The 27,152-nt window shown below is 39.9% G+C and overlaps 1 protein-coding gene across 1 annotated transcript in view; it reads left to right on the top strand.

The window, feature by feature from the left end:
• Positions 1-240: 240 nt before the first annotated feature.
• PPP2R5A (protein phosphatase 2 regulatory subunit B'alpha) overlaps positions 241-27,152 on the top strand; it is a 43,551-nt gene continuing 16,639 nt past the window's right edge. The window contains exons 1-3 of the mRNA XM_032183725.1: positions 241-661; positions 18,126-18,322; positions 22,943-23,044. Coding sequence (XP_032039616.1) covers positions 511-661; positions 18,126-18,322; positions 22,943-23,044 — 450 coding nt within the window. The 5' untranslated portion in view covers positions 241-510. The remainder of the gene's footprint in view (positions 662-18,125; positions 18,323-22,942; positions 23,045-27,152) is intronic.

Below are 27,152 nucleotides of genomic sequence, written 5' to 3'. Positions count from 1 at the left end.
ATTTCCTTCCTTCCCATTGGAGCATCTACCCGCCAATCTCTCCCCCCTCTCCCCACCCTCTCCTCTCATTGGGCGCCCCGCGCTGTCACTCACCCCGCCACGGCCCCGCCCCCCGTCCCCCCCACCCCTTCCCTCGCCGTTGGCGGCGGGCGGGGCAGAGGGCGGGCGGGATGGCGGCGAGGCAGGGGAGGGCTGCGGGCGGCGGCGCCTGAAGGCGGGGAAGGGGCGTGCGGAAGCCGGGCGCTGGGGAGCCGCCCCCCCGGCCAGCCCGGCGGATGACAGCGGGCCCGGCCCGCTGCGAAGTTTGCCGAGCGCCCCCCCCTCCGCGGGGCCGCTCCACGGCTGGGGAGGGAACGGCGAGGAGGCTGGGTCGATAATAATTTTTAATTATTATCCCATTTTCATTTTATTTTTTTTTAATTTTATTTTTTTTTTTTCCCTTCCTTCCCGCCCGCTTTGATATATGCCCGCGGCGAGCGCGTCCCCCCCGCGCCGCCTCGCCGCCCAGCCATGTCGGCGGCCATCTCCGCCGCGGAGAAAGTGGACGGCTTCACGCGGAAATCCGTGCGCAAGGCGCAGCGGCAGCGGCGCTCGCAGGGCTCCTCGCAGTTCCGCGGCCACGGCAGCCAGGTGGAGCTCTCGCCGCTGCCCCAGCTCAAAGGTACCTCGGCGAAACCCTCCGCGGGGCCCTGCCTCGTCCCCCCGTCCCTCTGTCCCGTCCCTCTGTCCCCTCTGTCCCCGTGTCCCCCCCTCCTCCGTCCCCTCTCTCCCGCGGTGGCTCCTCCCTTCAGGGGGGTTTGCAAAGAGGAGCCCGGTGCCCCTGGCATCGTGTCCCGGGCTTGCCTCGGGCCTCCCCAGCGCTTTTTTTTTGGGTTGGTGTTTGCCCCGCCGGGGTTTGGGGGGAACGAGGCGGTATCTCAAAAGCCTGGGTGAAAAAAAAGGACGCCCTGGCATGGAAACCGGCACCGCAGCCTTTATCCTTCGTCCTGAAACTCAAATCCGGGCAGGCTGATTGCTAGCAGGTTGCAAAAATGAACCAGAAGTTCAGTGCAGCCTTCCCCCCCCGCCTTCCCACCAAAGTTTTCCCTCTCTTAAAAATTACAAAAGTAATTATTCAGCGGGGAATACGAACTCCTTGTTAACGTATTTAACAAGAACCTGAGCAACAAGGGGCAAACATTACCTTACCATTACCCCATAGCAATTGTGCTGTCACTCGTGGTGAAGTTTTTGAAGCTTCATCGTACGATGGAGGGAAAAAATAACTCTTAATGATCTGCAGTAAATGCCCCAAATCAGAGTGCAGTGTGGCCGACTTAAAAATAGTCCTAAAAGCTAAATATTTTTTTTCCTGTTTGATTTTTGTGGATTATACAGTCACAGCTGTAGTATTTCAAGGCAGTTTCTTGCTGCTCCTGAACGGCAGATGTTCATGAATCATGAAACTGGCTATTAGCAGAAATGTTATTAAATGCAAATAAGCTTGGGCAGGAAGGTAACATGGGAATTATTTTTTTCTTTAGCATCTTTGTTGCAGTGGCTGAGCACGTTGCTCTTAAAAACAGAAGAGGTGTTCTTCACGGTGCTTGTTTTGGGTTTTCTTTGTGAAGTTTTGTCCTCCCTTTAGCTGGATTTACAGGATTTATAACCAAGATGATTTCTTTGAAATCAAGCTTCAGTTTCTGCTATTGGTATGACTAAACTTCTGCCAAGTTTTAATAATAATGAAAAGCTAATTCCCATGCTGTACAGACAGTTTATTTTCCTCAAAGATAATTTTTTTATAAAACCATTCTTGAGACCTTGTAAAAGCACTTGGCAAATATCGCACATAGGTGGCAGACTTCAGAAAGTTTGGGTCCTGATCCAGCAAACAGTTAAGCGTACGTACTTTATGCAGGGAGCAATTCCAGCTTAAATCAGCAAAATGTCCAAGTTTACATTCTTTGCTGAACTGGGACTTTAATGTTAGATTTTTAACTTTGTATGATTAAGTCTTCTCGTTTTGTGAGTGCAGTTTTACAGCTTTTTGCTTATTGTACGGGGAAAGTTTGTGTGGCATCAGCAGCTCGAATGTTTGGAAATTTGAGGCCATAAACTATCAGAGGAATCTGTTCAGTTAAGCAGAGTTTTATAGTAGCTCGAATTGCCTGAAATTCTTAAAGGAAAATCGCATCTGTCTTCATGCTTATGGTTTACATTGAAAGTCTTGCCCTCCAGATCTGTTTCAGAACAGAAACTGTGGGCAAAGCATGCTTTTATGAGTAACAGTATCCCAGGTAGCCAGTTATCAGAAAGCTGGGCAGCACTCTTCTGCATGTTTTCTCCCATGGGTTTGCAATGTTTGGATATATGGGGAATTTTGATTTGTTGTGAATATCTGATGCTTTCTCCCCTTCCGCTTTTCTCCTTTCCTCTCTTGACCCTCCCCTGCCTCCCAAACCAAAAGAGCTGATAGAAAGAGTTTGCTCTCCATAAATGTATGGTTTTGTGAAACTTCTTGTTGTAATTGCATACGTCTCGGTAAGATGAAGCTCTGCTTTATTCTTTAAAGCCAGTGTGGAATTCAGCAATAGCTGTGATGCTGCCAGCGTAGTGTCATCTCCAGCCTGGCAGCCAGCGTTCCCAGGGAGGGGCGGAAAAAGGAAAGTACAGTCATTATGCTGGTGCCTAAGGGCCCTCAGCATGCACTTAGGAAATTAGATTAAGAAGTTTTGCTTTTCCAGGTATCTTACAGTAAGGGGCTAAATGTAGGGCGTGTGAAGCCTGTATTGGGAGATCAACAGTTTGTAGATGAAGAAGCAGTTTGGTGTTATACTGCAGTAAAAATACTTAATTTGATTTATAGTTCCTGTCCTGTTTGATCACTTTCAGGACAATAAAAAATATTCTGAAACTCCCAAATAGGTTTGTCAGGCAGGCCTGAAATACTTGTATTCTACTTTATTGGAAGGAAGGGTGTTCCAGAAGAAAAAAATAAAAACTAACCACTCACTTTATCAAACATCTTCCTGGGTAGATTTTTTTGCCTTTTATCTAGGAACTGTTTATTTTTTTTGTTTGCTACTAATAGGGCCAGATCAGATAGTGTAACACCCTGTCATAGGGGTGTAAGTGGTATTGCTTGAAAGCCTGTAGAAAGGTAACATACTTATTTACATATTTCTGGAGCTAATTGTGGTGCTGCTGGGATTACCAAAATTTCTGGATTTAGCTGCATATTCTGTCACTGCTAGGAGAAGCCGAGTTTCTGTCACTAGCAGGTGAGAGTCCCAGATAGTACATGGTCTTAGCTTTAGGGGTTTGGGTTTTGGGGGGACAGGGAGAAGTTGAGGGGGTATAGCGGGATTGTGTGTTGGTCATTAACATTTCACGTTATTTTTACATCAGATATTATGTATCATCCTTAGATAAAAGCTTAGCAAAACCTTACTGATGACAGGATACATAAAATAAATGAGGAATTACATTTCCTCTGTTATTCAGGAGAGTGTACGCTTCACTGTAGGGCTTCATAAGCAGTACTGAAGACCAGAATAATAAAAAAAAAAGAAAAAAAAAAAAAAAAAAGAAAAAGGGGGAGGGGAGGGAAGAGTGTTAGACCTGTGTCAAGTTGAAGCTGTTCCCCCTCCCATCTCCTTTTCATTTTGTTACTTTGCAGTTTACTTAATACAAATCCTCTGAAAATTTGTAGCCAAAGTAACATGCTGGTTAACAGCAGGATTTTATCGCTTAGTGAACAGTCCTGGGAGTGTTGAGTTTAAAGAAATCTGATGAAGGGATTGTTATTTTTAAATTCTTAAGAAGTGGTCATTTTGTCTCAATACCGAGTCCTTTTTAAACACTGTAATAGCCCATGCAGTTACCTTCATTTCTGGAAAAAGACAATCAGCTTGACCTTGGGAGCCAGTCTGACTAATCGCACTGAAACTATACATACACGTTTCTGTGATTTTTTTTTTTGGTTGAAGAAGCATGTGAAAATACAGGTGGAAAATGGTGACCAGATAGGATGAAAAAAAAAAAATCTTATTCAAAACAGCTTGTTGCTTTTATTTAGCACAGTTAATGTGGGCTGTCAGGTTGTAAAGAGAATGTACCTTTTTTCTGTTACCAGAGATGTCAAGTCCAGCTGGAGTGAATAAACATTTTCTGATGTCTCTCTGTGATCTTCTCAGTACTGAGCATCCTTTTGGGAAGATGCTTGTCACTGCAGGCTTATTTCCTATAACATGCACCAAGCACAAAAATATTACAAGAAATTCTTAGTGTTTGTTTCCAAATGAAACTCTCCCCATCGAGAAAACTCTGGCTCTTACAGCAGAACAGCTGGAAACTGGTCCAAAAATCTGTCAGCCGTAGGCTAGAGATGGTTGTAAGAATCTCAGTGGGACTGCGAGTTACAGTGGTGAAGTATACTGGAATAAGACATTTTTAAAAGACCTTCCAGTATGCAGTTTCAGCATCCAAATATGGGGTTCAAAACGGGTGTTATCAAAAGTATTTGCTTTATTTAAACCATCAAGGGACAGCTTGGATTTGACTGAGAACCAGGTGCTGTGTTCAAGCTAAGCTTTCATGACAGCATTATAGGAAGGCCTAGTAAGCTTGCTTATTGCTAAAATTTTAACCTTATTACATCCAGCAGGGTCAGTTCAGATGCTTTGAATCATACAGTGTGTATTTCAGAGTGACAAAAATAAGCAGAGTTAAAAACAGCTGAGAGGAATTTTATTCATGCTAACATTAAGTTGCCTTTGCTCCAGAAAGGAAAATAGCCTTCAAAAATTTTAGAATGGTTTACTTTTACTACAGCCTTCATAAATATTTGTAAGTTAAATGACAGTTTTCTGTTGCTCAGATTTGCACTGTTTTGTTTTGTTTTTGTTAAATCCCTGATGATTCATTGTTATTTCCTCTTCCGTAGTCCCCCATCCTATACCTTTTGTATTCAACCTCACTTGCATCTGTGACCTTCCCGGCTGATTTTTTCCTTAACAAAGACGATCTTTAGTTTTCAGATGAAGATGAGGATGTTCTCTAAGGAATTTCCATTTAACTCTTACGCATAGTCTCAACAGGGCACTCAACAAAGTAGTCAAAACTTGTGTTTAGTCAAGTTACAATCTTGAAAAATAGAGAACCTACAATAGCTAAAGAAGACTTAAGAACTTTTAATTTTAATATTCTAATGTAGTTCCATGAAAAATGTACTGCTTAATTTTCTTCTATATTAAGGAACTGTTCCTAGTTTATGGAGTGGAACATTTGGTCTTTAATTCTTAACAAATTGACCTTTTTTTATCCTTAGACTTGAATTTTTGGTCTTAGAATATACTTCCATCAAGAGCAACTCCTAAATATAGAGCCTATTGACAGTCTTCACATGAACTTTTCTATTTAAATCTTTCACATCTTCTGTGTGCCAGCTTAGGATCAGATTTCTTTTTCCATATTCGTTGCTTTCTAGTTTAGTCAGATATTAGTTTTGCAGGTGCCAATTTTAATGGTAGTTGCTGTAGGAAATACAAGTGGAATTACTTACTGCTCTGGCTGTCTGATCGAAAGAAGATTATATCAATCTGCAGAGTTCTTTTTAATATCCACCTATCTTAAAATTATTTGGTGCCGTTGAGAAGGCACCGTACCAACAGCTCGGGACAGAGTAAAGTTGTCTTTAAGCATAGAAGGGCTATGTGTAGTGTTATTATGAAGAAAGACATTTCCCTGTGGAAGGGTTTAACATTCAGTTTGTGCTATTGTCGTCCTGACTCCTGTTTTAATCCAGCAGGCTAAGATTATACGTATAGGCTCATCACAGTGTGTGAACTCTGAAGGTTGGAACCACAGGCTAACGAGACCAGTAGGTAGTAAATAAAGTCTGTTGTATAAAACTCCCTTGGCAAAATGCTCTTCTGGAAACTGGACCAACAGCGACAGCTTATTTTAACATCTGAATCATTGATTTTTATCAGAGAGTCACTGAGCTAGTTTCTGTTAAGTTTTGCTGAGCTCGTTGGTCAGTCTCAGTGGCATACGTTTGACTTCGAGGCAGGACTCCTCTTAGTTAAGGTCGCCTACAATTTTCCTTCACAAGACCTTATTCTCAGCTGCTTACAGCATTGCTAAACAGTTTGGACTGAAGTTTCCATGCCAAGTATGGACAGTTTTATTTGGAACTGTTCCTCAGGCTAATTTTCTGAGTTTCAGCAAAACCAGTTCAAACCGTTCCTAAGACTAGAGTAAAAATGCGTTATATGTTGTTGATATTAAAATAATAATAATGGTCTTGAGCTCTGATGTTTGCTGTACTTTGTAGCTTAGCATATAGCTCTGGATGAAAATTAATCTAATGTGGTCCAAATTCTCAGATGTGCTCAGCAGCTTTTGTAGCTCGGTAGCAAGACTGATGATGATTCAGTACCTCCTGTGCTGCTCTGCAAGGAACCACCTCTTTGAGGCTGCTGTGCACGGCTTTTCTTTGGTTTTCCTGCACTATAATTAAGTGTATAGAAAGCTTGCAATATGTTTTTCTGAAAGCAGGAGCCCAGAAGTGTGCTACAGGTGGCAGGATGGTAAGAAGCGGTGGGCTGACAGGAGATGCAGGTGGGAAAAGAGGGCAGGAGGGTGTGCTGCTGGAGCCAGCTCCTCACCTGTAGCTGCAGCAAGTCCTGAATGTCAAAGGCTGGCTGTGAAATGTACTGGAAATGTTTCTTACCATATCCAGTGTGAGTTTCTTCACAGCTTTTCATTGTGACCACGTTTTTTGAGACTTTACCTGACTCCAAAGGTAAACCGGAATTGAAATTTCATGTGCTTAGGGTTTTTGTTTGCTATATCAGGAATTGATTGAAGATGAGTTGGTTCATCAAATAAGAGTCTTAATTCGAGAAGGTAAAGATTAGAAGAACATACCTGCAGCTGCCATGATCAGAGGATGGAACCTGCTGGCAGTCACTGGCTGCAGTGTGTTTGGGGCAAGGAGGGCTTCTCTGGACGTCGATGCAGAACGCCAGCTCGTAGCACTGCTGGGGTGTAGAGAGGGACAGCATCTGAGCTGACCAGGTGGCCTGTAGCCTGCTACAGGAGTAGCTCATATTGCTGCTGTGGATATGGTATAGGGATTTCAGAAACAGACTGTGCTGTTGTGTTGCCTTGGCTGCCATTAGGAAAGGTTTTCTACCTTGTTCCTTGTCTCAGGTTCCCTCTCTTGGCTGTTGTTTCCCAAGGGATAGTTTTTGTCAGCTTCCCATCCCAGAGTAATGTGAATTTTGCAGTGGAGCTGGGAGGTCAAGGTGCAAGTAATGACAAAAAGTGTATGTGCATATACAACCCAGAACTGTGCTGCAAAAGGAAGATTTCCTAATTCTGGTCAGTGGTTTGTAAACTCTCAAGAATTAATAGCATTAAAGCTGCTCCCTGCCATAGCAGGGATACTTTAGTTATGTTATACAAGTTCACTTTTTCAAATTGCTGGTCAAAAGTAATCAGTACACCTGAGCCCATCACACACTTGAAGAGTTGAGAAGCCCTGGATAAAAGGGGTGGAAGTGGCACAGGGGATTTTCTCAGAAGAATTGGAAAACGAGGAGGGGCAAGCGAGGAGGGCGATATAGTGTGGGCCAGGAAAGGCAGATCCGAAGAAAAGCAGGAATAAAACGTTAGAGCCATTTGTCTGACTGTGAAGGGGAAACAGCTTTTTGTCTGCTGTTGCTGTACTTGTGAGCTGGCAGGGTGCATCGTTGCATAAGCAAGTGAAACTTCGGAAGTTAAAAAAAATAATAATAATAAATTACAGAATCACACAGAATTTCTAGGTTGGAAGAGACCTCAAGATCATCGAGTCCAACCTCTGACCTAACGCTAGCAGTCCCCACTAAACCATATCCCTAAGATATGCTTTTGTTGTATTCATTTCTTCCCAAGTAAAATTTTATGGGAAAGTGTGGGGGGAAATGGGGATTTTTTTTTATTTTTTATTTTTTTTAAGTTCCAATGCAGCCTAGTTGGGTAAGGTTTTTTGAAAACTAGATGATGTTTCTAACAAAAAAAAATAATCTATGCTTATTTAAAATATGGCGTAGGTGTAAACTTTTTGCAGTAGGACTGAAGTCCTGTTAAGCAGCATAAATTTTGGTCCCATCTGTATGTAACAGGAAGAAGAGTTGAGAACTACATGTAGGTTTTGAATTGCATATGTAAAATGAAATTGTGCATTTCAGCATTGTTGGTTTCTGAGGAAAACAAACATTTGTTATACTTTTGAGGAAAAAAATTTAGAAGCAAATGTCAGAGTCCCCTAGAGAGTAATGGTCTGGGTCCCACAGTACAGTCGGGAAGGACAAGGTTTGATAATTTACATTTGTGAGTACTTTCCCTTAGGAGAAGGAAGCAGGAGCAAAATAAACTCACTACATCAGAATGGTGTAAATAGAGTTTTAAAATAACTACGAGATTTTGCCAAATGGGAATATACTTAAGTGTAGGATCACTCCTTCATTACTGAACACTTGATGTTTACAATTTTTGTTAGAAAGAAAATAACTGTTGATGGCTAAAAATGAAAAATAAAAGTTTTTTGACCTTTTATGTATGCAACTAGATGCTTAGTTCAAGTGAGATGGATAAGGAGATCTTGCAAGTGCTTGAATATTTGTCTGCTCTGGACAACAGTCTGTTCCCATTGAGGTCAGTGGCAGGTAAGTCACTGAATGCAGCAAAACCAGGATTGCACCTGTATTCCCCATCTGATTTAATCTTAGTTCTTCCTGCTTAAGACATGATTAAGTATCTTGTTATTTTATTTGTCTGAGAAAACTTTAAAAACCAAGAAATATGACTTCAGACAAATATTGAAGTGTATATTTATCCAAGGAATTACTCCAATACCTGTAACTTCCACCCCAATTTATGCAGGGATTGAAGGGATGAAATTGTACCTTGGCTTTTGAAGACCTAGATCACATGTTTCCTCTGGCACAGATTTCCTATTAACTTACTCCCCTATACATCCCCTTCACACGTTTAAAATAGCCTAAGTGCTAAATTAACTGCAAAATGAGATTCTGTACTTCTGTGAAGTAATGTTTAACAGTTAGCCCTTGGTTTCCAATGAAAGATATTTTTGTATGGCACTCTACACTGATTTTGCCATGTGAAAATTCAAAGAGCATTTCTGCAGTTTTTGGACAATAAAAATGAATGTGATTTGTAATGCTGACTTGTGTTTTCTAGTGTGATGCCAAACTGGAGCAACTTGAGTATTTAATTCAAAATTAAGTTGTTAGATCAGGTGGGATCTTAAAATAACTAGGGAACAATATAAGCTAATAGACTTTAAATAAAAATAAAAATCCTGCGATGGAGCCATTTATGGCCTATTTCATTATCAGCAGTCACTGTTTATAAAATACCACAGTTTCAGTCAGAGGTCTTGCATTCAAATTAATAAAAAGGGAGCTTATTCAGATAGTGAACACAATTTCTATCCTTACAAGCTTAAAAGGTGCAAATGAATTTGTTTCAGGCTCTGGTCTAGCAAGGTGTTTAGGTTTAGGCGTTTGAGGATGATTTTAATAGTGTACCATAGGATGGTTGTTGAACTGGAGTTTGTGTCTGTGTGGCACACAGCTTTGTCACTTGCTTTTCAGCCGTCCTTATCCCCTGGTTCCCATCTGAGTGGAGTGCTGTGGCTGTTTGAGGAGGGAGCAGCAGCAAACAGAGCCGCTCACGTTACTTGGTTAACGCTGAGCCGGGAAGGTGTGAAGCAGTTCCTTGAGTCAGCCTCTTCACAACCCGAAGGGTTTGTTTTGTGTCTTCAAGATGAGGTGGGGAAATCGGAAATTCTATCCAACACTTAGATTTCAAGAAACAGCATTTACTTAAAAGCAAACATGGGTGTTTGGGGACAGGTAGAGTTAACATCTGGTCGGAAGTGGACAACAGCTCTGTAATTTGGATGCAGTGTATGTTTCGGGGACCAGCAGCACCACGGAGGTGGTTCCTTGCAATCTTTCTGATTCCACAGTCCGAGAGGCTTGGTCCCTGGTCCCGTTCCCTTTCTGTAGGGTCCTGCTGGTGGTTGGTTTTCCCACATGTTGGCGTGCAGTGAGCTACCAGGAGCCTATCTGTGGGTGCTTTTGGCTTGTGGCAAATAGAAAGTAATTGTGAGTTAGTAGGCTTTTAGGAGAGGACTTGTTTATATACCCAGGGCTTTACCTTGATCTTTATTTGCCCTCCTCTTGTTAAGAGGACTTTTTGAAAGCGCATATGTTTTACCATAACAAAAGCCTTTGTTACATTTCTATGTAACAAAAGCTATTTATTCTTGCTTTCTCTTTGGGAAAGCAGTTTGCATTACCAAGCCTTTGTGATTTAAAGTTAAAGGTTGCCATCTGTCCCATCTTTGTATCTCCAGAACAACAATTTCCCATTCCAAAAGTCAATTACTTACCCTTCTACCCCAGCTTAATGATCTGGCTGCGTGCATTAACTCTGTGATGAGATTTATCCCTATCTTCCTTAAAGAAGCAGGCTTCTTATTTTAAATTAATATAAGATCGATATTACATAATATAAATATAAAATTACATAATGTTCCACCTTCATGAAGCCAGTGAAACCGTTCTTTGGGCTTGCATGCAGGAGAGAATGCTAAATTCCCAGAGCCTCTGGTTACATTCGAGATGGGCCTGTCCTGGCGTATGATCAGTCGTCACCACTGCTTGATGGTTTTTAAATGAAGACAGCAAATGTAGTAGCTGCGTATGCCAAAAACATAAGTGAATGCACTGGGGAGCATAATAGTTGGCTTACTGGTGGAAGAAAGCTTTTTTGAATTCAAGAGGAGTAGCATAATTGTTCTTTGAAAATGCACACTACAACTGCACAAACTGAAATTTCTTTTATAGTAAGATTTCTTTTAGAATTTCTTGTATAATAAATTCATTATATCATTCTGAGCAGAGCTTGCCTACAGGTAACCATATGCAAAGCTCAGCATCTTGATGCTTTCTGTTAAAAGCAGCATAACCATGTCCTGTCATCAGACAACATACATATATATATATTTTTTTTTTAATTATTATTTTTTTTTCTCCTCAGAATTATTTGTTGCATGTAACTGAGTTTCAGTTCTGAACTGTCAGTGATGCTCTTGAGGAAATGTTTGTAGGGTTCGTGATGCACATTTTGTCAAAGATGTCTGCAGGGTGTTTAACGTTCGCATTCGACTCGTTGGCATGGTGTTTGATTTTGTAGTTTTTCTCTTTTGTTTAAGAAATGAGTAGGGCTTTAATTCTCCTTTTTGAGAAAGTTGTGGGAGAAATAAGGTGGATGTTGTCAGGTCTGGTCACTAGAGTCTTGCTGTTCATGAACTTTTTGAGGACTAAGAGAGTAATTTGCATTATGTTTTGCATCTGTCTTCATGTTGTCTTCTGTAATTAACCAGTAGGAAATAAGGCTATTAAATAGGAAAGCACTTCAGCTGGGTACTTTCTTATTGTCTGAAGTGTTTTGGTTGAGTCAAATTCTCATTAAAATTGAGGGATTTAATGTGGTAGGAGCTCTTAGCCATACGAGATTATAAGAATGCTTGGAAGATGACAGAAACAATTTAGATAAGAAAGACACTTTCAGTTTACTATCAGTCCAAGGAGTCATGTCAGAGAAAATTTGTGACAGATGTTGTTGGATCAGCATAGGCTTTTCAGATTTTCTGGACTGATTTGTTAAGGTCAACTGCTGGCCACATGGACTGGCAGACGAGCCTTACTGAACAAACAATATCTGGTATTGGACAGGACGTAGCTTTCGAGAAGTGCTTTTAGTAAACAACTTTAAAATTCTCTATAGCCTAGAATATGTAGCTATCTCTGTAAACCACAATAGAGTATGTGAATAAAAATCATCATAGATTGTGTCCTTATTTAGTTTCACTTCTTGTGTGAGACTCTTTAAATTCTTTTTTTGCCCTGGCATGTATCAAGGAGTTAATCTTAAATTCACAATATTCTAATGAGCAAAACTTGTGATTTCTTAGCTATTTCAAAAGAAAATGGAGATTTACTTGGATGGTGGTGTGATTTTTTTTTTTTTTTTTTTTAGCAGTTTGGTTGCTTTTTTGCAATTTTAATTTGATTTTGCACAACTGGTTGGAGGAAGGTGTGCATTAAATTGGATAAAACGCTTGCTGTGGGGGCAGTTGAGCAAGCAGCGTGTTGCAGTGTATTTTTAAAGTACTGCTCAGGTGGATCACTAGTGTAAGTCCTGCCTGATGAGCATCAGCAGGAGAGTTTCAGTGGAAGGAGAAGTTCAGCTCATTGCTGTGATTGCTCCTTTGCAGGCCTTTGGATTTCTGAAATAGGGAGGTTGTGTCCATCTGTATGAGCATGCAGATCCCAGACAGGATTGACCAATGTGCCTTCTGTACCTTTAGCTCTGTGCCAAGTCTTTATTTTGGCCATCTCCCATATGTGGTATGGACTTCTTTGTAACATCATGTTTGAGAATGGTGTTCTGCTTTGTTGTCTTCCAAACCTCCTCCTAAAGAATAAACCTCCTCTATAGGGAGCTGGTTAATTTCTAAGATGCATGATGTTCTGTCTGACTCCCTTATCTGCCTTGCAAAGTCTGGGCTCTGTTTAGTGAAAACATGCAGAGAAACTTACTCAGCCCCTTCCAGAAATCCAGCAAGAGATGCAGGCTTCAGGACTACAGGTAATTCAAATATATATGCTGTTCAACTCTGAATAGGGGAAAAAAAAAAAAAAAGGCAAATAATCAAACAAACCCCCGTAAGTCTGTTAAGAAATGGCACTTACTCCTTAGGCAGCAATTTATTTTTTTTTCTGTATGGGGGGAAAAAAAAAAGAAAATACTAGTGATGAGATTCCATGGATACCTAACGTGCTGCATAATTACTAGTCTGAGCGGCCTCACCAGTTTCAGCTGGGCTGCTGAGCTACCAAAATGGGGAAACTTCTCTTACAGATGTAAGGAGTTACTGCAGGAAGGTTTTAGACCATCAGTATAGCATGAGACTTTATACAGGGGCTGCATCTTCCTTTAGAAAGGAGCTTAAAGTTGCTTTCCAGAAGAAAATTAAAAAAAAAAAAAAAAAAAAAGAAACCAACTAGTTAATGTGTAATTAGGATTTTTCAGTTACCTCATACCTGTGAAGCTGGAGGATATGGTTACAGATGAGCTAATGAACTAACTAAACAACTTGCTGCAGCTGAAAGAGGAGTTTCTGCTCCCACCGCTAACCTTGTGCCAGACCTGATGATCGTCAGGCCCCTCCAGAAGCCATCTAACCTCACTAATATGGCCATGTTATTGAGTTAAAGCAGCTCGCAGAAGGGGCTGACAAGTTGCAGAGCCGGTGTTGAGGGATGGATGTGACTGGGAGCAGGGGAGGGGAAGGGAGGAATAAATGACAAGGGAGTAGAAGGGCAAGGGACCTCTTTCCTCATTGTCAGCCAACCATTGTGCTGCCTGCCAAGCTGCAGACACAGACTTCGGAGAACTTGGAAAGATACTTTGTCTCCTCCCATAACATCCATTGCATCAAAACTCCATTTTTTAACAGTGCCTCCTCCTTACCAGCTCTGTAGCACAAACACCGACACTTTCGGGTGCTTCAGGAGATTGCGATGACAGTGTACACAAGAACTGCACAGAACAAAAATAAGATTTAAAATGAGGTTAGGCAGGTTTCCTTATGCTTGACTTGCGTGGGCTAGGCCAGAGATTCAACAGCATTGATATTCAAATAATGTGAAGAAAAAAAAACACAAGTATGATGTCTCATGGTACCTGTGCTTCTCTCTGTGTCACTGTTAGGGCTTCATTCTGTGCTAGCAGATCCCACTGCCGTCGAGTGCAGCTGCACGTAGCACAGTAAATATTGGAAACCTGTTACAAGTGTTTGAGAGGGTTTGTTTTGCATTGGCAGGGAAAGTAAGGTTTTCTGAATTTCCAGTTTGTGAAGGGAGTTCCGATTTTTTGACTTTCCAGTTGAGAGGGGAGTTCTGGGGACTTGGATTCTGCTTTCTGCTGAAGCGAGGATAGTGTTTTGTTCCCTGGCTTTGCACAGGAGGTCCTGGATAAACAGTTCTGTTGAGAAAGGAGAAGCATCTTTCTTTTTCCTTCCAGGAGAAATGCCTGTAAACATGCGAGATAAATACACTGTGGGAAGACGTCATTGTAGTCCCCTGGTTAGTGCTATGGCGGTGTCTGTCTCTCGAGTTATATGCTCATGAGGTAGCTCAGACTGTAAAATTTCTTTATCTTTATTTTGGTTGGGTCCTCCCTGGAGAAAAAAATCATATTTTAACTCAGTGCTCCATGCTCAGACATGGACTGATAACCTGGAAAGTATTAAAGCATTTGATTTTGAGACCAATCTGTACAGTCATGCAGCTCTGATGTTTAGTAACTTCTGCTCCGGAGGAACTTGTGAGTCGACTTGTTTGTAATTTTTTATCCTTTGATATTGTGGCTATTGTATGTAATGATGAGGCTTTTGTAAACAGTAGTAGTAGTCTGTTGAGAATTTCAGTACCATGAAGTGCAAGGATCAAATGAACTATTTTCATCAGTTGCAAACATATTTTACCATCTATCCTGCAAATGACCAGAGGCAATGACAATCCTCAGAAAGAGTGATGGTTAAAATGGATCGTAATTTACGATAATTTTTTTTTTTTTGTATTGGACACAACTTTTTGTTGTTAGGATTTTCTACTGTCATATCTGATTAGGAACTGTCTCTCTGTGGTTGCCTAAAGTGTCATTAGGACCTTCCCAAGGACCTCAGGTCAACCGACAAACAGCCCTCATACGGATGTAACAGTGGATTTAAAGAGTTTCCTAAGACGTGCCTCTGTTGAGCAGCCTCTGGAAAACAAAGTTGAGCAAATTGGATTTTGATCACCCGGAGCAGACAACATACAGACCGTTTTCTATTATTTTTTTAAAGTGACTTTTCCAACAGCATACAGCAATGTAAGGACAGGTGGTTAATAGAATTCAGTCTTCGGTGTTTTGTTTTGTTTTCCACTTGAAAGTACAACCCGTCCCTAGGGTTATTTTCTTGAAGCATCCACTGCCTACTTTGAACCTGTGTTACCTTCTGCGGTCCTCCTGGTATTTAGGGTAAGCAGTTTTTGTGAACTTCATATGCGTGGAATAAATCTTGATAGAAGTTAAATTAAAACTTATTTAAAAATCGTGCCACAGGTTAAACTACTAAAGCTCAAAGCTCTGGTGTTGATGCAATAATGTTGGCAGAGTTTATTTTATTCATAGAGCTGGAATAAACTATTGCAATATGATTTTACTGCAACGTAGGGTTGTCTAGCTTTTGCTGTGCTGGGACAATTAGGTGTAGTTAAAGACAAGGCTTAAAAAAGCCAGGAATGCTGACATGAATATCCCCAAAGCAGGCAGTGGTTTCCATGGCACCTGTCCCCAGCATTCCTGGGATGCAGGTGCCATGTGTGAGGCAAGGGCTAAGCACATGAGATGCCGCAGGACTAGTCCTCGTGTTACCTTCCTTACAGTTTTCATCTCTTGCACGTGTCATTATTTCACCATTTCCCCTTGTCATTGTGAGTAATGGATGCATGCGTAGAAGAAAATACTTTGTATGGCTTGGCTTTAAATGGTGCAAGTAACAACACTGATTTATGGGCAGGCTTTTCATTTAGGAAGATGTCTAATTGAGATAGATCAGATCGCTAATGAAAGGGACTGGTGATGCGTGGCCGCAGAGATATGATCTCTGTTACTCTGATGTTGAAATACAAGTGGCTAACACCAGGATTTCTTTGATGTTCTAGGGAAGGTAATAAGGGATTTGATGATTTCTTCTGAATTCTGCTTGCTTGATTTCAACTTTGTTTTAACAAGTTTGTTTTAACCACTATGAGGAGTATTCAGACAATGTCAGCTGGTTTTTAAAACATTAAATTTTGGTTAATGAAACTTGATTTAACTGAACATCACCCAAAGATGCTGTATTTGCTGCACCTCACTACTGGCCTTTGCTAACGTGGAGCATAGCCAGGTTTTTAGTGGGCAGAAGTAAGAGCAGATCTGAGCCCTGTGTGCGGACGGCTGGCAGCACGAGGTTAGGCTCAGGGGAAGCTGTGTGTCCTGGGGCAGTTCCGCGAGCGAGGCTTTGGGGATGTTACCCACAGCGTGTCACTGTTATTGCTCTGTTGCTATGGCGCAGGTCTTACTCATGCAACCCGCTGCCGAATATTAGACGATCTGAGCTGAAACGTTATGTAACTTACAAATGTTTTTACAGCTGACGTTGATTATTTTGCAGGGTGTAACGATTCACGTCTTTGGTATCGTGCGATTTGTAGATAGCCGAGCAAAAATTAGCATCTTACGACATCCGCATTCAAAAGGAAAATGGTTAAAATTGCAGAATTAGCATTCAGTAGTACAGATCGCTCTTTATGAGGGAATAATAACCTCCGGCTTTCTGAAAAGCCCGCTGAAGTTGTTATGCTCAGTTAATAAGATCTTAACTGTCAGATGGCAAACGGGAATGCAGTGCAATACAATATTCTGGTGTTTGGACTTCCAGGGCACGGCGAGCAGTTGGGATTACAGTGGAGGCATTTCAGGCCATTTTAGCAATTACTTTTTTGCTTGTACAGAAATGCAAGAATTCTGTCAGATAATGACTGAATGCTAAAACCCCGGTTGTTGTTCTGGCCGCTAAGTGGGAGGTGCTTGGTAAGAAACTTGAGCAACTGGCCTCGTCAAAGAGTGTCTGAGTTGTTAAACTTACAAACTTAAAGTTTGCTTATTTAGAATACTCCTAAAACAATAAAGAGAAGTGTGAGACCTTTCTGTGTTTTGTTCAACCTTTAAAGTGAAAGATAAGATTTCCAACATTCAGTGTTACAAGGCTGGGTTCCTTTCCTTGTTGTGCTAATTTCCTTCTGAGGAAGCAGCAGCGTTCATGTAGATACTGCAGGGAATGGATGAAGCTAAGGGATTAGGTAGTCTGTCTATAGACAGGTCTTCAAAGTTTTACAGGGGGAAAGCATTCCTTAGTCCCAGATAAAACTGGGAATAAAAATTTTTCAGCAGAACAGGTGAAATCCCAAGTGACTGATAGAAGAGCTGATACTATTGCTGGAGTGACTAGGAACCCCAACGAGCAAAGCAAAAAAGCAAACAAAGGGCATTTGGGTTCTCAGTGTGTGTCTAGGCAGTATGACAGTCATCCGATTTCTCAGTTAAAACTACAGCTGCTTTTGCTGTGATCCTGCAAATTTTGGTTATAATATTCTCAGGATGTATTAAGTTTTCGAAGTATCCAGTACTCAATAATCCATCTGCCATAGAGCTAGTGTGAAATACTAATGGAGTAATTCTGTTTATCTACTACTGGAGAAACTGCACCATGAAATGATGATGCAGAGTCACACATTGTCGTAACGGGCCAAAAAAGATGGAAAGCCTGACATGACTAAGATCATGATAAATTATTTAAACCAAAGCATGAACATTCAGGATTAATCCTTTTGAAATATTGGAGTTGATTCTTAAGAGAAACGTTCATCACATGGTATCAAAAGTATGCAAGGTACGTTGCATCGTGGTTTACAAAAAAAGAAAAAAAAAGACAAGGTTCCTTCAAAGCAGATTTTACAGCTTTTAAGCAGGTTATGTAATAAAGGATTAGGGAACAGAATGAGACAAATCGGATGAATGAAAGGTTAGTATGATGCATTGCTTGTGTATGTGACTTTTAGTGAAGGCGAGTTGGTACTTACTAATGTCTGTGTACCTCAAATAAAATTAATTCACCTATTTTCCATATATACATCTACAACTATATTCATTATTTCTATGAAATACAAGTTTTAAATAGTGAATTTTTCATTCTAGCATACTTAAGCAGATCCATTCACTATCATTCAGTTTTTACAGTATTGTCTATTAATTTGCTGGTCCTGCATCATACCATTCCTCAGTTACAGGTCTGACACATGATGGGAATTTTAGTCAACAGAACAGATTTAGTAATCCTGAGTTTGCTTCTATGGACTTAGGTGTTGTTGTTTTTTTTTTTTTTTTTTTCTTTCCTTTTACAGATGCCACCTCCAATGAACAGCAAGATCTCTTTTGTCAGAAGTTGCAGCAGTGTTGTATACTCTTTGACTTCATGGACTCTGTTTCAGACCTGAAAAGCAAGGAAATTAAGAGAGCAACACTGAATGAACTGGTTGAATATGTTTCAACAAATCGTGGAGTGATTGTTGAATCAGCTTATGCTGACATAGTGAAAATGGTAAGTAGAATCTGGAATGGAATGTTCATGTGATATATTAAATTTGAATAAAATATCCTAAATGAATCAGTTTACAATTGTAACGGCACCTAACTCAGAATTGCTGTTGTTTTTTTTCTGCTTATAAAATATAATATCATTTGTTAATGATATCTTGGCTTACAGGCTTGCAAAGAAAAGAAAACCACACTACTTGTGTGTTCTAATTATTAGTTGAAATATGATGCTTTCAGGGTAATTAAAATGAAAGAACTGGTGTAATGCAGATGCTTGCATTCTGGATAAGCTTTGAAGTCATTCTCATTCAGAAAATGGAAATATTTCAGTGCTACCTGTCTTTGTTTCTTTAAGAACGGCAGTGGAATGACAGCATAAGGTCTTCTGGTAAAGATTCTTGTGGGTGCTAGTGTCAACAGAAAAGTTTATCAGTGTAAGAAAACGACTGTGCTTTGTAAATACTTGGTGTGGTTGTTTGTTACTGTTTGGGCCTGAGAGAGCTGTGCTGGATTGGTCTAAGTGGTTTTCTCAGTCGTAAACCACAGAATGACTTGTACCGTGCAATTTCTACAAACGGCTTGTTGAATAAACAACAAAATATGTGGCCGTATCTGCTGACTTTCCCAGATTTTAATGTGCATTTTCAAATGCTACAGAAGAGCTGTTTTACATATAACTACTACTTCACGTGCAGGGAACATAACTGAAGGACTATTAAAATACTTCAGAATGCTTTCAAAACTGATTTCTCTAGATATTTGAAATGTAAAAATAACGTGTTTAGTCCCCTTGCATTTAGGCTAACGGTTGTCTAAACTTTGGGTAAATTTACATATGCACAATGCTAACTTTGAAAGTAGCTATCGGGTGAGTAAGCAGACTTAAGAATATGGCCTGCAACTTTTTATGGTTTTCTATACACTGAAATCTTTTTTTTCCTTCAGTGTTGTTTTTGTTTGTTTGTTATATTTTTTCTTTCTAAGAACATTAATATAAACAAGCGTAGAAATTATACTGTTATACTGAAGAGCTAAGATATATTGAAACACTTCTAATAATTTTGTCTGTTTCACCAGATGCTTCTTAATCGTCACAAAAGATCTAGGACACTTCTGTTGTTTATTTATTTATTTACTTTAAAGGAGATGTGTTTCCTGTTTTTTTTTTTGTTTGTTTTGTTTTGTTTTGTTTTTTTTACCCAACACCATAAAGGACAGAGTCTGTCCACCTATTCCTCAGCTTTTTTTCCCCCACTGCTGGTGGCAACAAGCCTGAATCCTTCTAGTATTTTCTTACTGTGTGTGTCCTCTGTAGCCTGCTGTTCAAAGAAGGAGTATACTAACTAGCCTACCATACTTGTTGAAGGGTGAAGAGATTTTCTTTTATGTTGGAGCTGCTTCCTTTTCTTGGAGATATGGTGTTAAGCTGTTCTTTTGAGGATGTTGTTGTTGTTGTTGTTGTGCAAATGATTGGGCTCTGTGGATGCTTATTTTTCTTTCCAACAACCTTCCATCTCCTTTTCTCCCTTAAAATGACAGAAAACGAAGAAGGCCTTAAATGCTCAATGAGAGCTTTTCCAGAGCTTGAGACAAAAGATCACTCCAAGCCTGAACAGTATTTTTAGTCTCCCTGGCAACTGGCAGCAGCAAAGGTCTTTGCTATGAATTAGGACTAAGTACCAGCTTTCAGAAGGAGCTCTGGAATGGGTCTCTCCCTTCAAACAACACGTGTATCAGGTTTGAGGCCTTTCATTGTAGCTTCTATGAGTTGTAGAACTTTTTTTAATTTATTTTTTCAGACTTTTTTTTCTCTTCAGTGTTAGTGCATTAAAAGAAAAGGCATTTGATTTTATTTTTTCCCCCGGAGTTTGAAGGATAGTGGTTTTGAGGCAAAAAAAAAGTAGAAATCAGCCTTAGTGAATCCCAACTACTGTGGCTGGTAGTAAAGGATGGACGGACCACAGCAATCCCCTTAGAAAAAGCCATAGTGGCCTTGGTGGCAGAAACAGAGCTAATTTCTTTCCAAAGCACCTCGTCTTTCCCTAGACCTGGGACCCCTTTCCTGCAGCTTGCAGAGGAAGCAGCACAGTTTCATTGGAATTGCCTTTGTCTTGGGGAGGCAAAGTCAACAATCCCTTACAGATATCAAAAGGAAAAATATTGTTGTTGCTGAGCAGCTCATAGGCAAGGTGTGTGCAGGTGAGGAGGTCTCTTTGCTTTCCTTGCCTTCGCATGGTCTCTGATACTGTGATAGCTGCTGAGCCAAAAGCACACAGTCGTGCCTCCTGCAACTGTCCCTCCTCTGCTTGGATCCCGAGGTAGGCAGCACTAGTTGAAATGACACTAATACATTTTCAGGCCCTCAAGGATGGGATAAGATTATAAAAATATCTTTGTTTAGATGTGCAGGATTATTTTTTGGTGTACCAGGCAACCTGATTTTTCTGTAATTCCATTGCCAAAGTCTTTGTGTTAAGAACTGAGGAAAAGTTTTGCTTACGAATAGTTTTGAAGGGGGAGCACAAAGGGCTGTGCACCTCCTTTCTAGGTCATCCAAAATTAGCAGTTCCTCGGTCTGGAAATTGTCTATTGAAAGTACTCCGAAGCTAACAGCAAATTAGGGGTTGGCATTACAAGTCTTTTAAAAGTTTTAAAACCTCCTGGGAACCTCGAAAGCTATAGCCTGTACCATGTTTGGAAGCAAGACGTTAGTAGAAGAAGCAGGTGAAACTGGAAGCAAAACTATTTCAAATATAATGAAGTCATTGAAGCAGTTTTTTAGGGGAGACTGGTTAGTATAAAAACTGTATACAGCTTGTTCTAAGATTTTCTATGGAGACTGATAGTGCTAGTTAGATGTATGGAATACTCTGGAAATCATAAAATTAGTTTTTGAAACATCTGGCAGAGAGAACTGCCATTTCTCTGCTACAGCAATGTGTTTGGTAGTTAATACCTTTGTTTTGGACTAGAGACTTTGACTGGGTCAGTTCAGCAGGATGCATCTAGAAGTAATAGGATGTATTGTCAAGAGATGTTACCAGAAGAACTGTTACCAGAGGTGTAGCCTCAGTAGGGGACTGATTTGTGTGTTTTTCGTGGATCTTTTCTTGCATGCCTAATACGAGTAGACATTATCAAGTAACAGAACCAAGATTTGGTCCTTGGCTTTGATTAAAATGCAAATTCTCTCAAACTCCTGTTTTTCCCCTCCTTTCACCAGACACTTTTACTTGTGTCCTGTTATGTTTGCAACATCAAACAACTTCAATACAGCTTCTGCTGTTCAGAAAACTGGGAGATCGTGCTCTAATGGCCATATCCACATATCCACAGAACATCATTGCCCTTCTAGTGTAGAGCAGCAGTACCTGCAGATTTAACGTGTCCAGCAGGCCACAGGGATGGGGCATAGAATGGAGGAACTGAAAAGTCAGTTCATGCAGTAGCTTTAAGCCTTGTTTAATGAAGCAGCTGATTCAGCTATGCAGAGCCAGCTGGTGACTTCAGGATATTTTCAAGCCCTCTTGCAGGATCCTTCCAACGCCTTGGAGACTCCATGGAAGCTGTGCAGTAGCATTTGCTGCGAACTGTCAAACAGTCTTTCTTTTGTGCTTAGCAGGGTTGGGTGGTTAGCAGCTATTTGAAACAGGTTTGATCGAAAAGGCTAATGTGCTTGAAAGTTAATTGGAAAAATTGGGTTAAACCTGTTCCTGAGAGAACAGTAGAAAATGCAGAAATGAAGTTAACTTCATGTTCTCTATTGTTCGTGTTAAAGAGATTTAAAATCCAGTGTGTTGCATCTGGCAGATGACATGGCATTTATTTTTCTTCTGACATGCGAAAGATGGGTTTTCTATCCAGACTTGCATATACTTGAAAAATCCCCTTTAAATTTGCTCTTTTGAAATTGATTTGATATGACTATTTTGCTACTGAGTTACTTTGATTACCATTTTTCTGTTTTTTGTTTTGTTTTGTTTTGTTTTTCTCTAAGTTACTCTGTGGTTAGATCAAAAGGTTACAATTGTTACATAAGTTTGACTTCCCCAAACCTTGAAATATCTTGAAATGACGGAAGATGAAAAACTGTAAACAGTTCTTCAGCTCTTTCTTACAAGTAAAGAACACCTTGAAATGAAGTTAAGTGAAGAACTCTAAAATTAGATATATTTTGGGATTGTCTGTCTTACATGTGAAGAGATCTGTTTAAATCACAATTGGTTAGTCATGCTGTGTTTGATGTCTTATATAAAACTTCAGCTCTTGATGTCACATAGTTTAAAAAAAAAAAAAAAGAAGTTTTATTATGGAGGAAACAAAATGTTCTTTTAACTTTAATGGCTCTAGAGAAAAAAAAAAAAAAAAAAAAGATATGACAATATCTAACTGCAAATCTGTAAAACAATGAAGCCAAAAATTAATTTATTGGTGTTTTCATTAGCCTGCCTCATGCTTTCCTCAGTTTGAATTCAGGGCTTTTAAAAAATGTAAAGAAAAAGGTGTTGTTTTTTTTAGCTGGTGTCACTTCATGTACTTTTAGGATAAAAGCAATACCTTGTTCGGTGTGCTCTGTGGAAGAATAAAAAGTGATACAATTAAACTTCATTTTTTTTTGTTACAGATTAGTTCTAATATTTTCAGAACACTTCCACCTAGCGATAATCCAGATTTTGATCCAGAAGAAGATGAGCCAACTCTTGAAGCCTCATGGCCCCACATACAGGTGTGTGATTCCTTTATTTTCAAATCATCTTGTAAGGCAAGAACCAGGAATGCATACTTGAGTAGTTTTTTGCCTTTGATATGAACTTTAGAATTGAGCTTTACGAGTATAAGTGTGTTTCTATGCTCATAAGGGAAAAAGTGGTTGTTTTCCTTGCATGTATAAATACAGCAGAATGTAAGCATTCCAAATTGCTTAAATGCTCTTTTTGTTTTGTTTTGTTTTAAATTGAGTGATTGTGTTATTGAAATGTGGTATGTATATATATGTCTTAAAATTGTGTGGGTATTTTGGGTAATTATGTTCTTTATTTAAGAGATTGTTTTCTGTACTTGAGCAATTTTTGTATGATTTCAGTGAAATATAAGCAGATGTTAGCAATTCAGTTTCTTGTGACAATAACAAAAATGGAGCAATAGCCTTTATTTGTCTTTTCAGCAAGAAATAGATATCTCCTCATTCTTCCCACCCTCTTCCCTCCCTCTGTGCAAAAACTTTACAATATAGGCGTTGTTGTTTGGTAACAGTTGGTTAGTTATTCTATTGTTGCGCTCCTGTACCAATCTCGTGATTATTATAGCGTTGCTGTATCAATCACGTGATTGACTTGCAGTACTGATGAATTTTTCTCAATAAACTGTTAAAAGTTGAGGAATTCCAAGTCACTTGTAATCATCCACATTCATATCTCAGGTTATTTGTTGTTGAATTTGTAAAAGTAGTATCTATTAAATAAAATCTGCTGTGTAGCAACTCCTAATAGTGGGTAGAAGAGTAATTGCTGCTGCATATCTGTATACCATCTGCTCCCCTCTCACAGAGGAGTTGGGATCGTACTCTGTCCTCATAATACCACATGGACATATATGTTCCTTTGTATCAATGATATAGTATAATCAAGAAATGCTGTTATTAAGGCCTGGACTTTTAATACTGGATATTTAAACTTCCATGTTCAGGATAGTATTTCAGACTTAAACCAAGTAAGAAACAAGATATCACCAAAAAAAAAAAGGCTGTGATAATAATTAGTTTGTGGATGTCTGCGTCTAATTTGTAGGAGTAATGGCTATGCCTCAAATAAAGGGGGATTGCTTGGTTGGACAGGGGGAGGTTTGCAAAAGGGCTATGCAAATGTCTCTTATGGTCGGTAGAAACATCATCATCTGACTTCAAAATGCCTGTCTCTCAGGAGTAAAACTTGTAAATGTTTTCTCAGTTCACTTTAGGACACAAGTAAACTATAGTTCTTCTTATAGAAAAAGACTTGTGGTTTCTGTGACCGTTTCACTTTGTGCTTTATGCTTGACTAAGAGAAATTGAAAGAGTATTGTGTGTTATTATCTGAAATTTTATTTTCAGTGTTTTCCTTTGCCTTTTTCTAAATGAGTTTTGGCCAGGCTGCTTGATTATTGATCGTGGATTTCCTTCTCCTGTGTCAGTTATTCATCCTGTCCTTGGAATGGATTTGCTCACTGCAGCACAGTGACAAGTTTGTGTTTTCCTCTCCTTTCTTTTACATTTCATGTGCCCACAACTGGATGGTAGAATTCAAAATTCTGATCTGTCACATAGCCAGTTTTCTGGGAGGGAGAAGAAGAGAAAATCTGAATCTCTACTGTTCTTTGTTCTGTTTAATCTGTTGACGTTTCTCTATACAAAAACATCATATATAATGGCTTAGTAACTTACCAGCAGCATGCATAGCCTCTACAAAAGACTATAGACCTACATTGAAACTGGTGTGACATGAAAGACACAACTTTAAAGCAATGCTCCAGACAGTTGTAGCAACTAAACTAGGGTACAGAGGCTAGCGTTAGTCACCCTGTGTTTCTATTTAGGGACCTGTGGATGGTAGAGTTGTTAGCTTAAAGCAATAACATTCTAGTGGTCCCTGCAAGAAGGAACACAGAATCACCAAAATGTAATAGGAATTATTTGCTCTTTTACCCACACAGACCAGTTTTTGAGAACTGGAACTACCAAAGCCAACAGTTCTCCCATGATTTAGTAGTATTACTAATGGTAACCCTTCACTTACACTCAGGAAAGTTGAGCATAGCTGTCTGGTTTTTGTTTGTTTGTTTTAAGGTAGGACCAGCCAGTGTCTGTTGCAGGTAGAATCCACCCTTACTCTCCTTGTTGATGCTTAGGGTTGTGCTTCTGAGTTTGCAAGCCTTAGCTTACAGAAGAAGGGTGCCTGTCCAGAAATGGCCATTACAGTTTGCTTCCTGAAACACCTTGGATAGAGCTTCATGGATTTCCCAAGGAACTCCAGAGTCACTTGACACTTTTACCAGCTCTACAACTCACTTTTGAGCATGGATTGGGTAGCTAGCTGTTCAGGGATTTTTGAGCCCTAAATATTTGTTTTTCTGAAAGCTCCTCTCTTTAAGAACAATAGCAACAATTGAGGTTCTGCAATAGCCAGGATTATACAAAGCATTCAAACAGTGACTAATGCATCTTTTCTCTGTTGTAGAAACGAGGCATGCTACTAATTAGTTTTGCCGTCACATATTGAGAATCTTGCATTAGTATTGATGTGTTCTACTTTGTAGTCGAGCACACCTATTCCAAAACCTTGGGTTTGGTTCTGATTGATACCCTAAAGTTAATCTTGGGCAGTTTGTACAAAGATGCTGTTAGAGCATTATGCTTTAGCCTAGTTCTTCTGCTGGCTGTTCATCCCTGTTCCCATATCTATTTATGGAAAGAAGCCATAATTGTCCTCTCTGCCCCACCTTGCTTTAGGGGAAACAAAACATCCCCGTTCAGTCTTCACTCATAAGGGGCACTGGGGCCCAACAGGATTCTAGGGGCTCCTCTGCATCCGTTCAGGTTTTAATAGATTTTCTGCAGCATACATAGGACTGTGCATCTCTGTACTGTATCGTACATCAGTATCTTCCTGGAATATGTCTGGTTTTCATTTGTTGCTGACATGGCTTCATTGTGTGGCTGGATCTTTGTTACCCATGGTTTACTAGCATTTAGGACCAGTATCCATCCCTTCATTTCTCAGTTTAATATTTTCTTGTTGCTTAGCAGAGGTTTTTCTTGTCTTTTTAACTGTCTTTGCAATCACTGAGTTCTGTCCTGTATCTGTCTATTATTACCTGAGGCCTTCAGAATTTTCTTGTCCCTTTCTTACTGATACCCTGATATTGTTTCCCCCCCTTTCCCCTCTGGTGATAGCTTCCAATATTGCATGCAGCATCACCCCGGCAGTTATCCTATGACTATTATTTGTTGTGGTCACTGATAGTAATGTTTAATATATGAAATAATGTATGAATAGTTAATGAAATTTAATTCCAAAATTAAATCCTATAAAACTGTTAATGACTTCCCTCCAGTCATATGCTTCCCATTTCAATACAAACCACTAACAAATTTATCTAATTTCTAGCTTGAAAAAGATCAGTAGCCATGGTCAATCCCTAAGACAGAGGATGGAGTGTGGAAATACGTCTGATTACGCTATTGGATTGGCTATTACCAGACTTCTAAAAAATTGTCCTCTATTGTTCTGCAACTGCTATTGTCTGCAGTGTTTATGTGCAAGAAGACAAATTAAGGCTGTGCAGGGAAGCTTGGGTTTTATACAATTCTGTTTATACGACATTTGTGTATTTGGACTGTTGATTTGAAAAGCTATTGTTATGGTCTCTGTCAGAGGGGAGGAAAGAGTGAAGGGGAACTTGTGTTTTTGAGCTTCTGCTCTGCAGATACAGCATACCCCACTTGAGGCTGTGCGTAATAACTGTGAGCTCAAACGTTCTAGATAAAATTGCTGATTGCTGAGTGTATTTCTCAAGTGAACTTTTTAATTATGCATTACTCAGATGCTGGCTTTTGGGGGTTTTATAGGTACTTGTAGTGGTAATCGCTGAAATACATGCCTGTGTGTATGACCTCAGTGGGGGTTTTATTCAGGAGTCCAGCCAGTGATGTCTGCATACATCTAAGCTGCATTTTAGTATTATTGCTAATTGTTTAACTACTGTGGGGTTAAGACTAGGCATTGAGACCATAAGAGGCCCTGAATGCATCTAAACTGAAGACATTTTTCTTCTCAATTCTGTCTTAAGAGATGCCTGAT

The sequence above is a fragment of the Aythya fuligula genome, chromosome 3 (assembly GCF_009819795.1).
Source record: "Aythya fuligula isolate bAytFul2 chromosome 3, bAytFul2.pri, whole genome shotgun sequence".
Lineage (NCBI taxonomy): Eukaryota > Metazoa > Chordata > Aves > Anseriformes > Anatidae > Aythya > Aythya fuligula.
The sequence above is the reverse complement of the archived record's forward strand: the minus strand, read 5'-3'. Positions and strand labels throughout refer to the sequence as shown.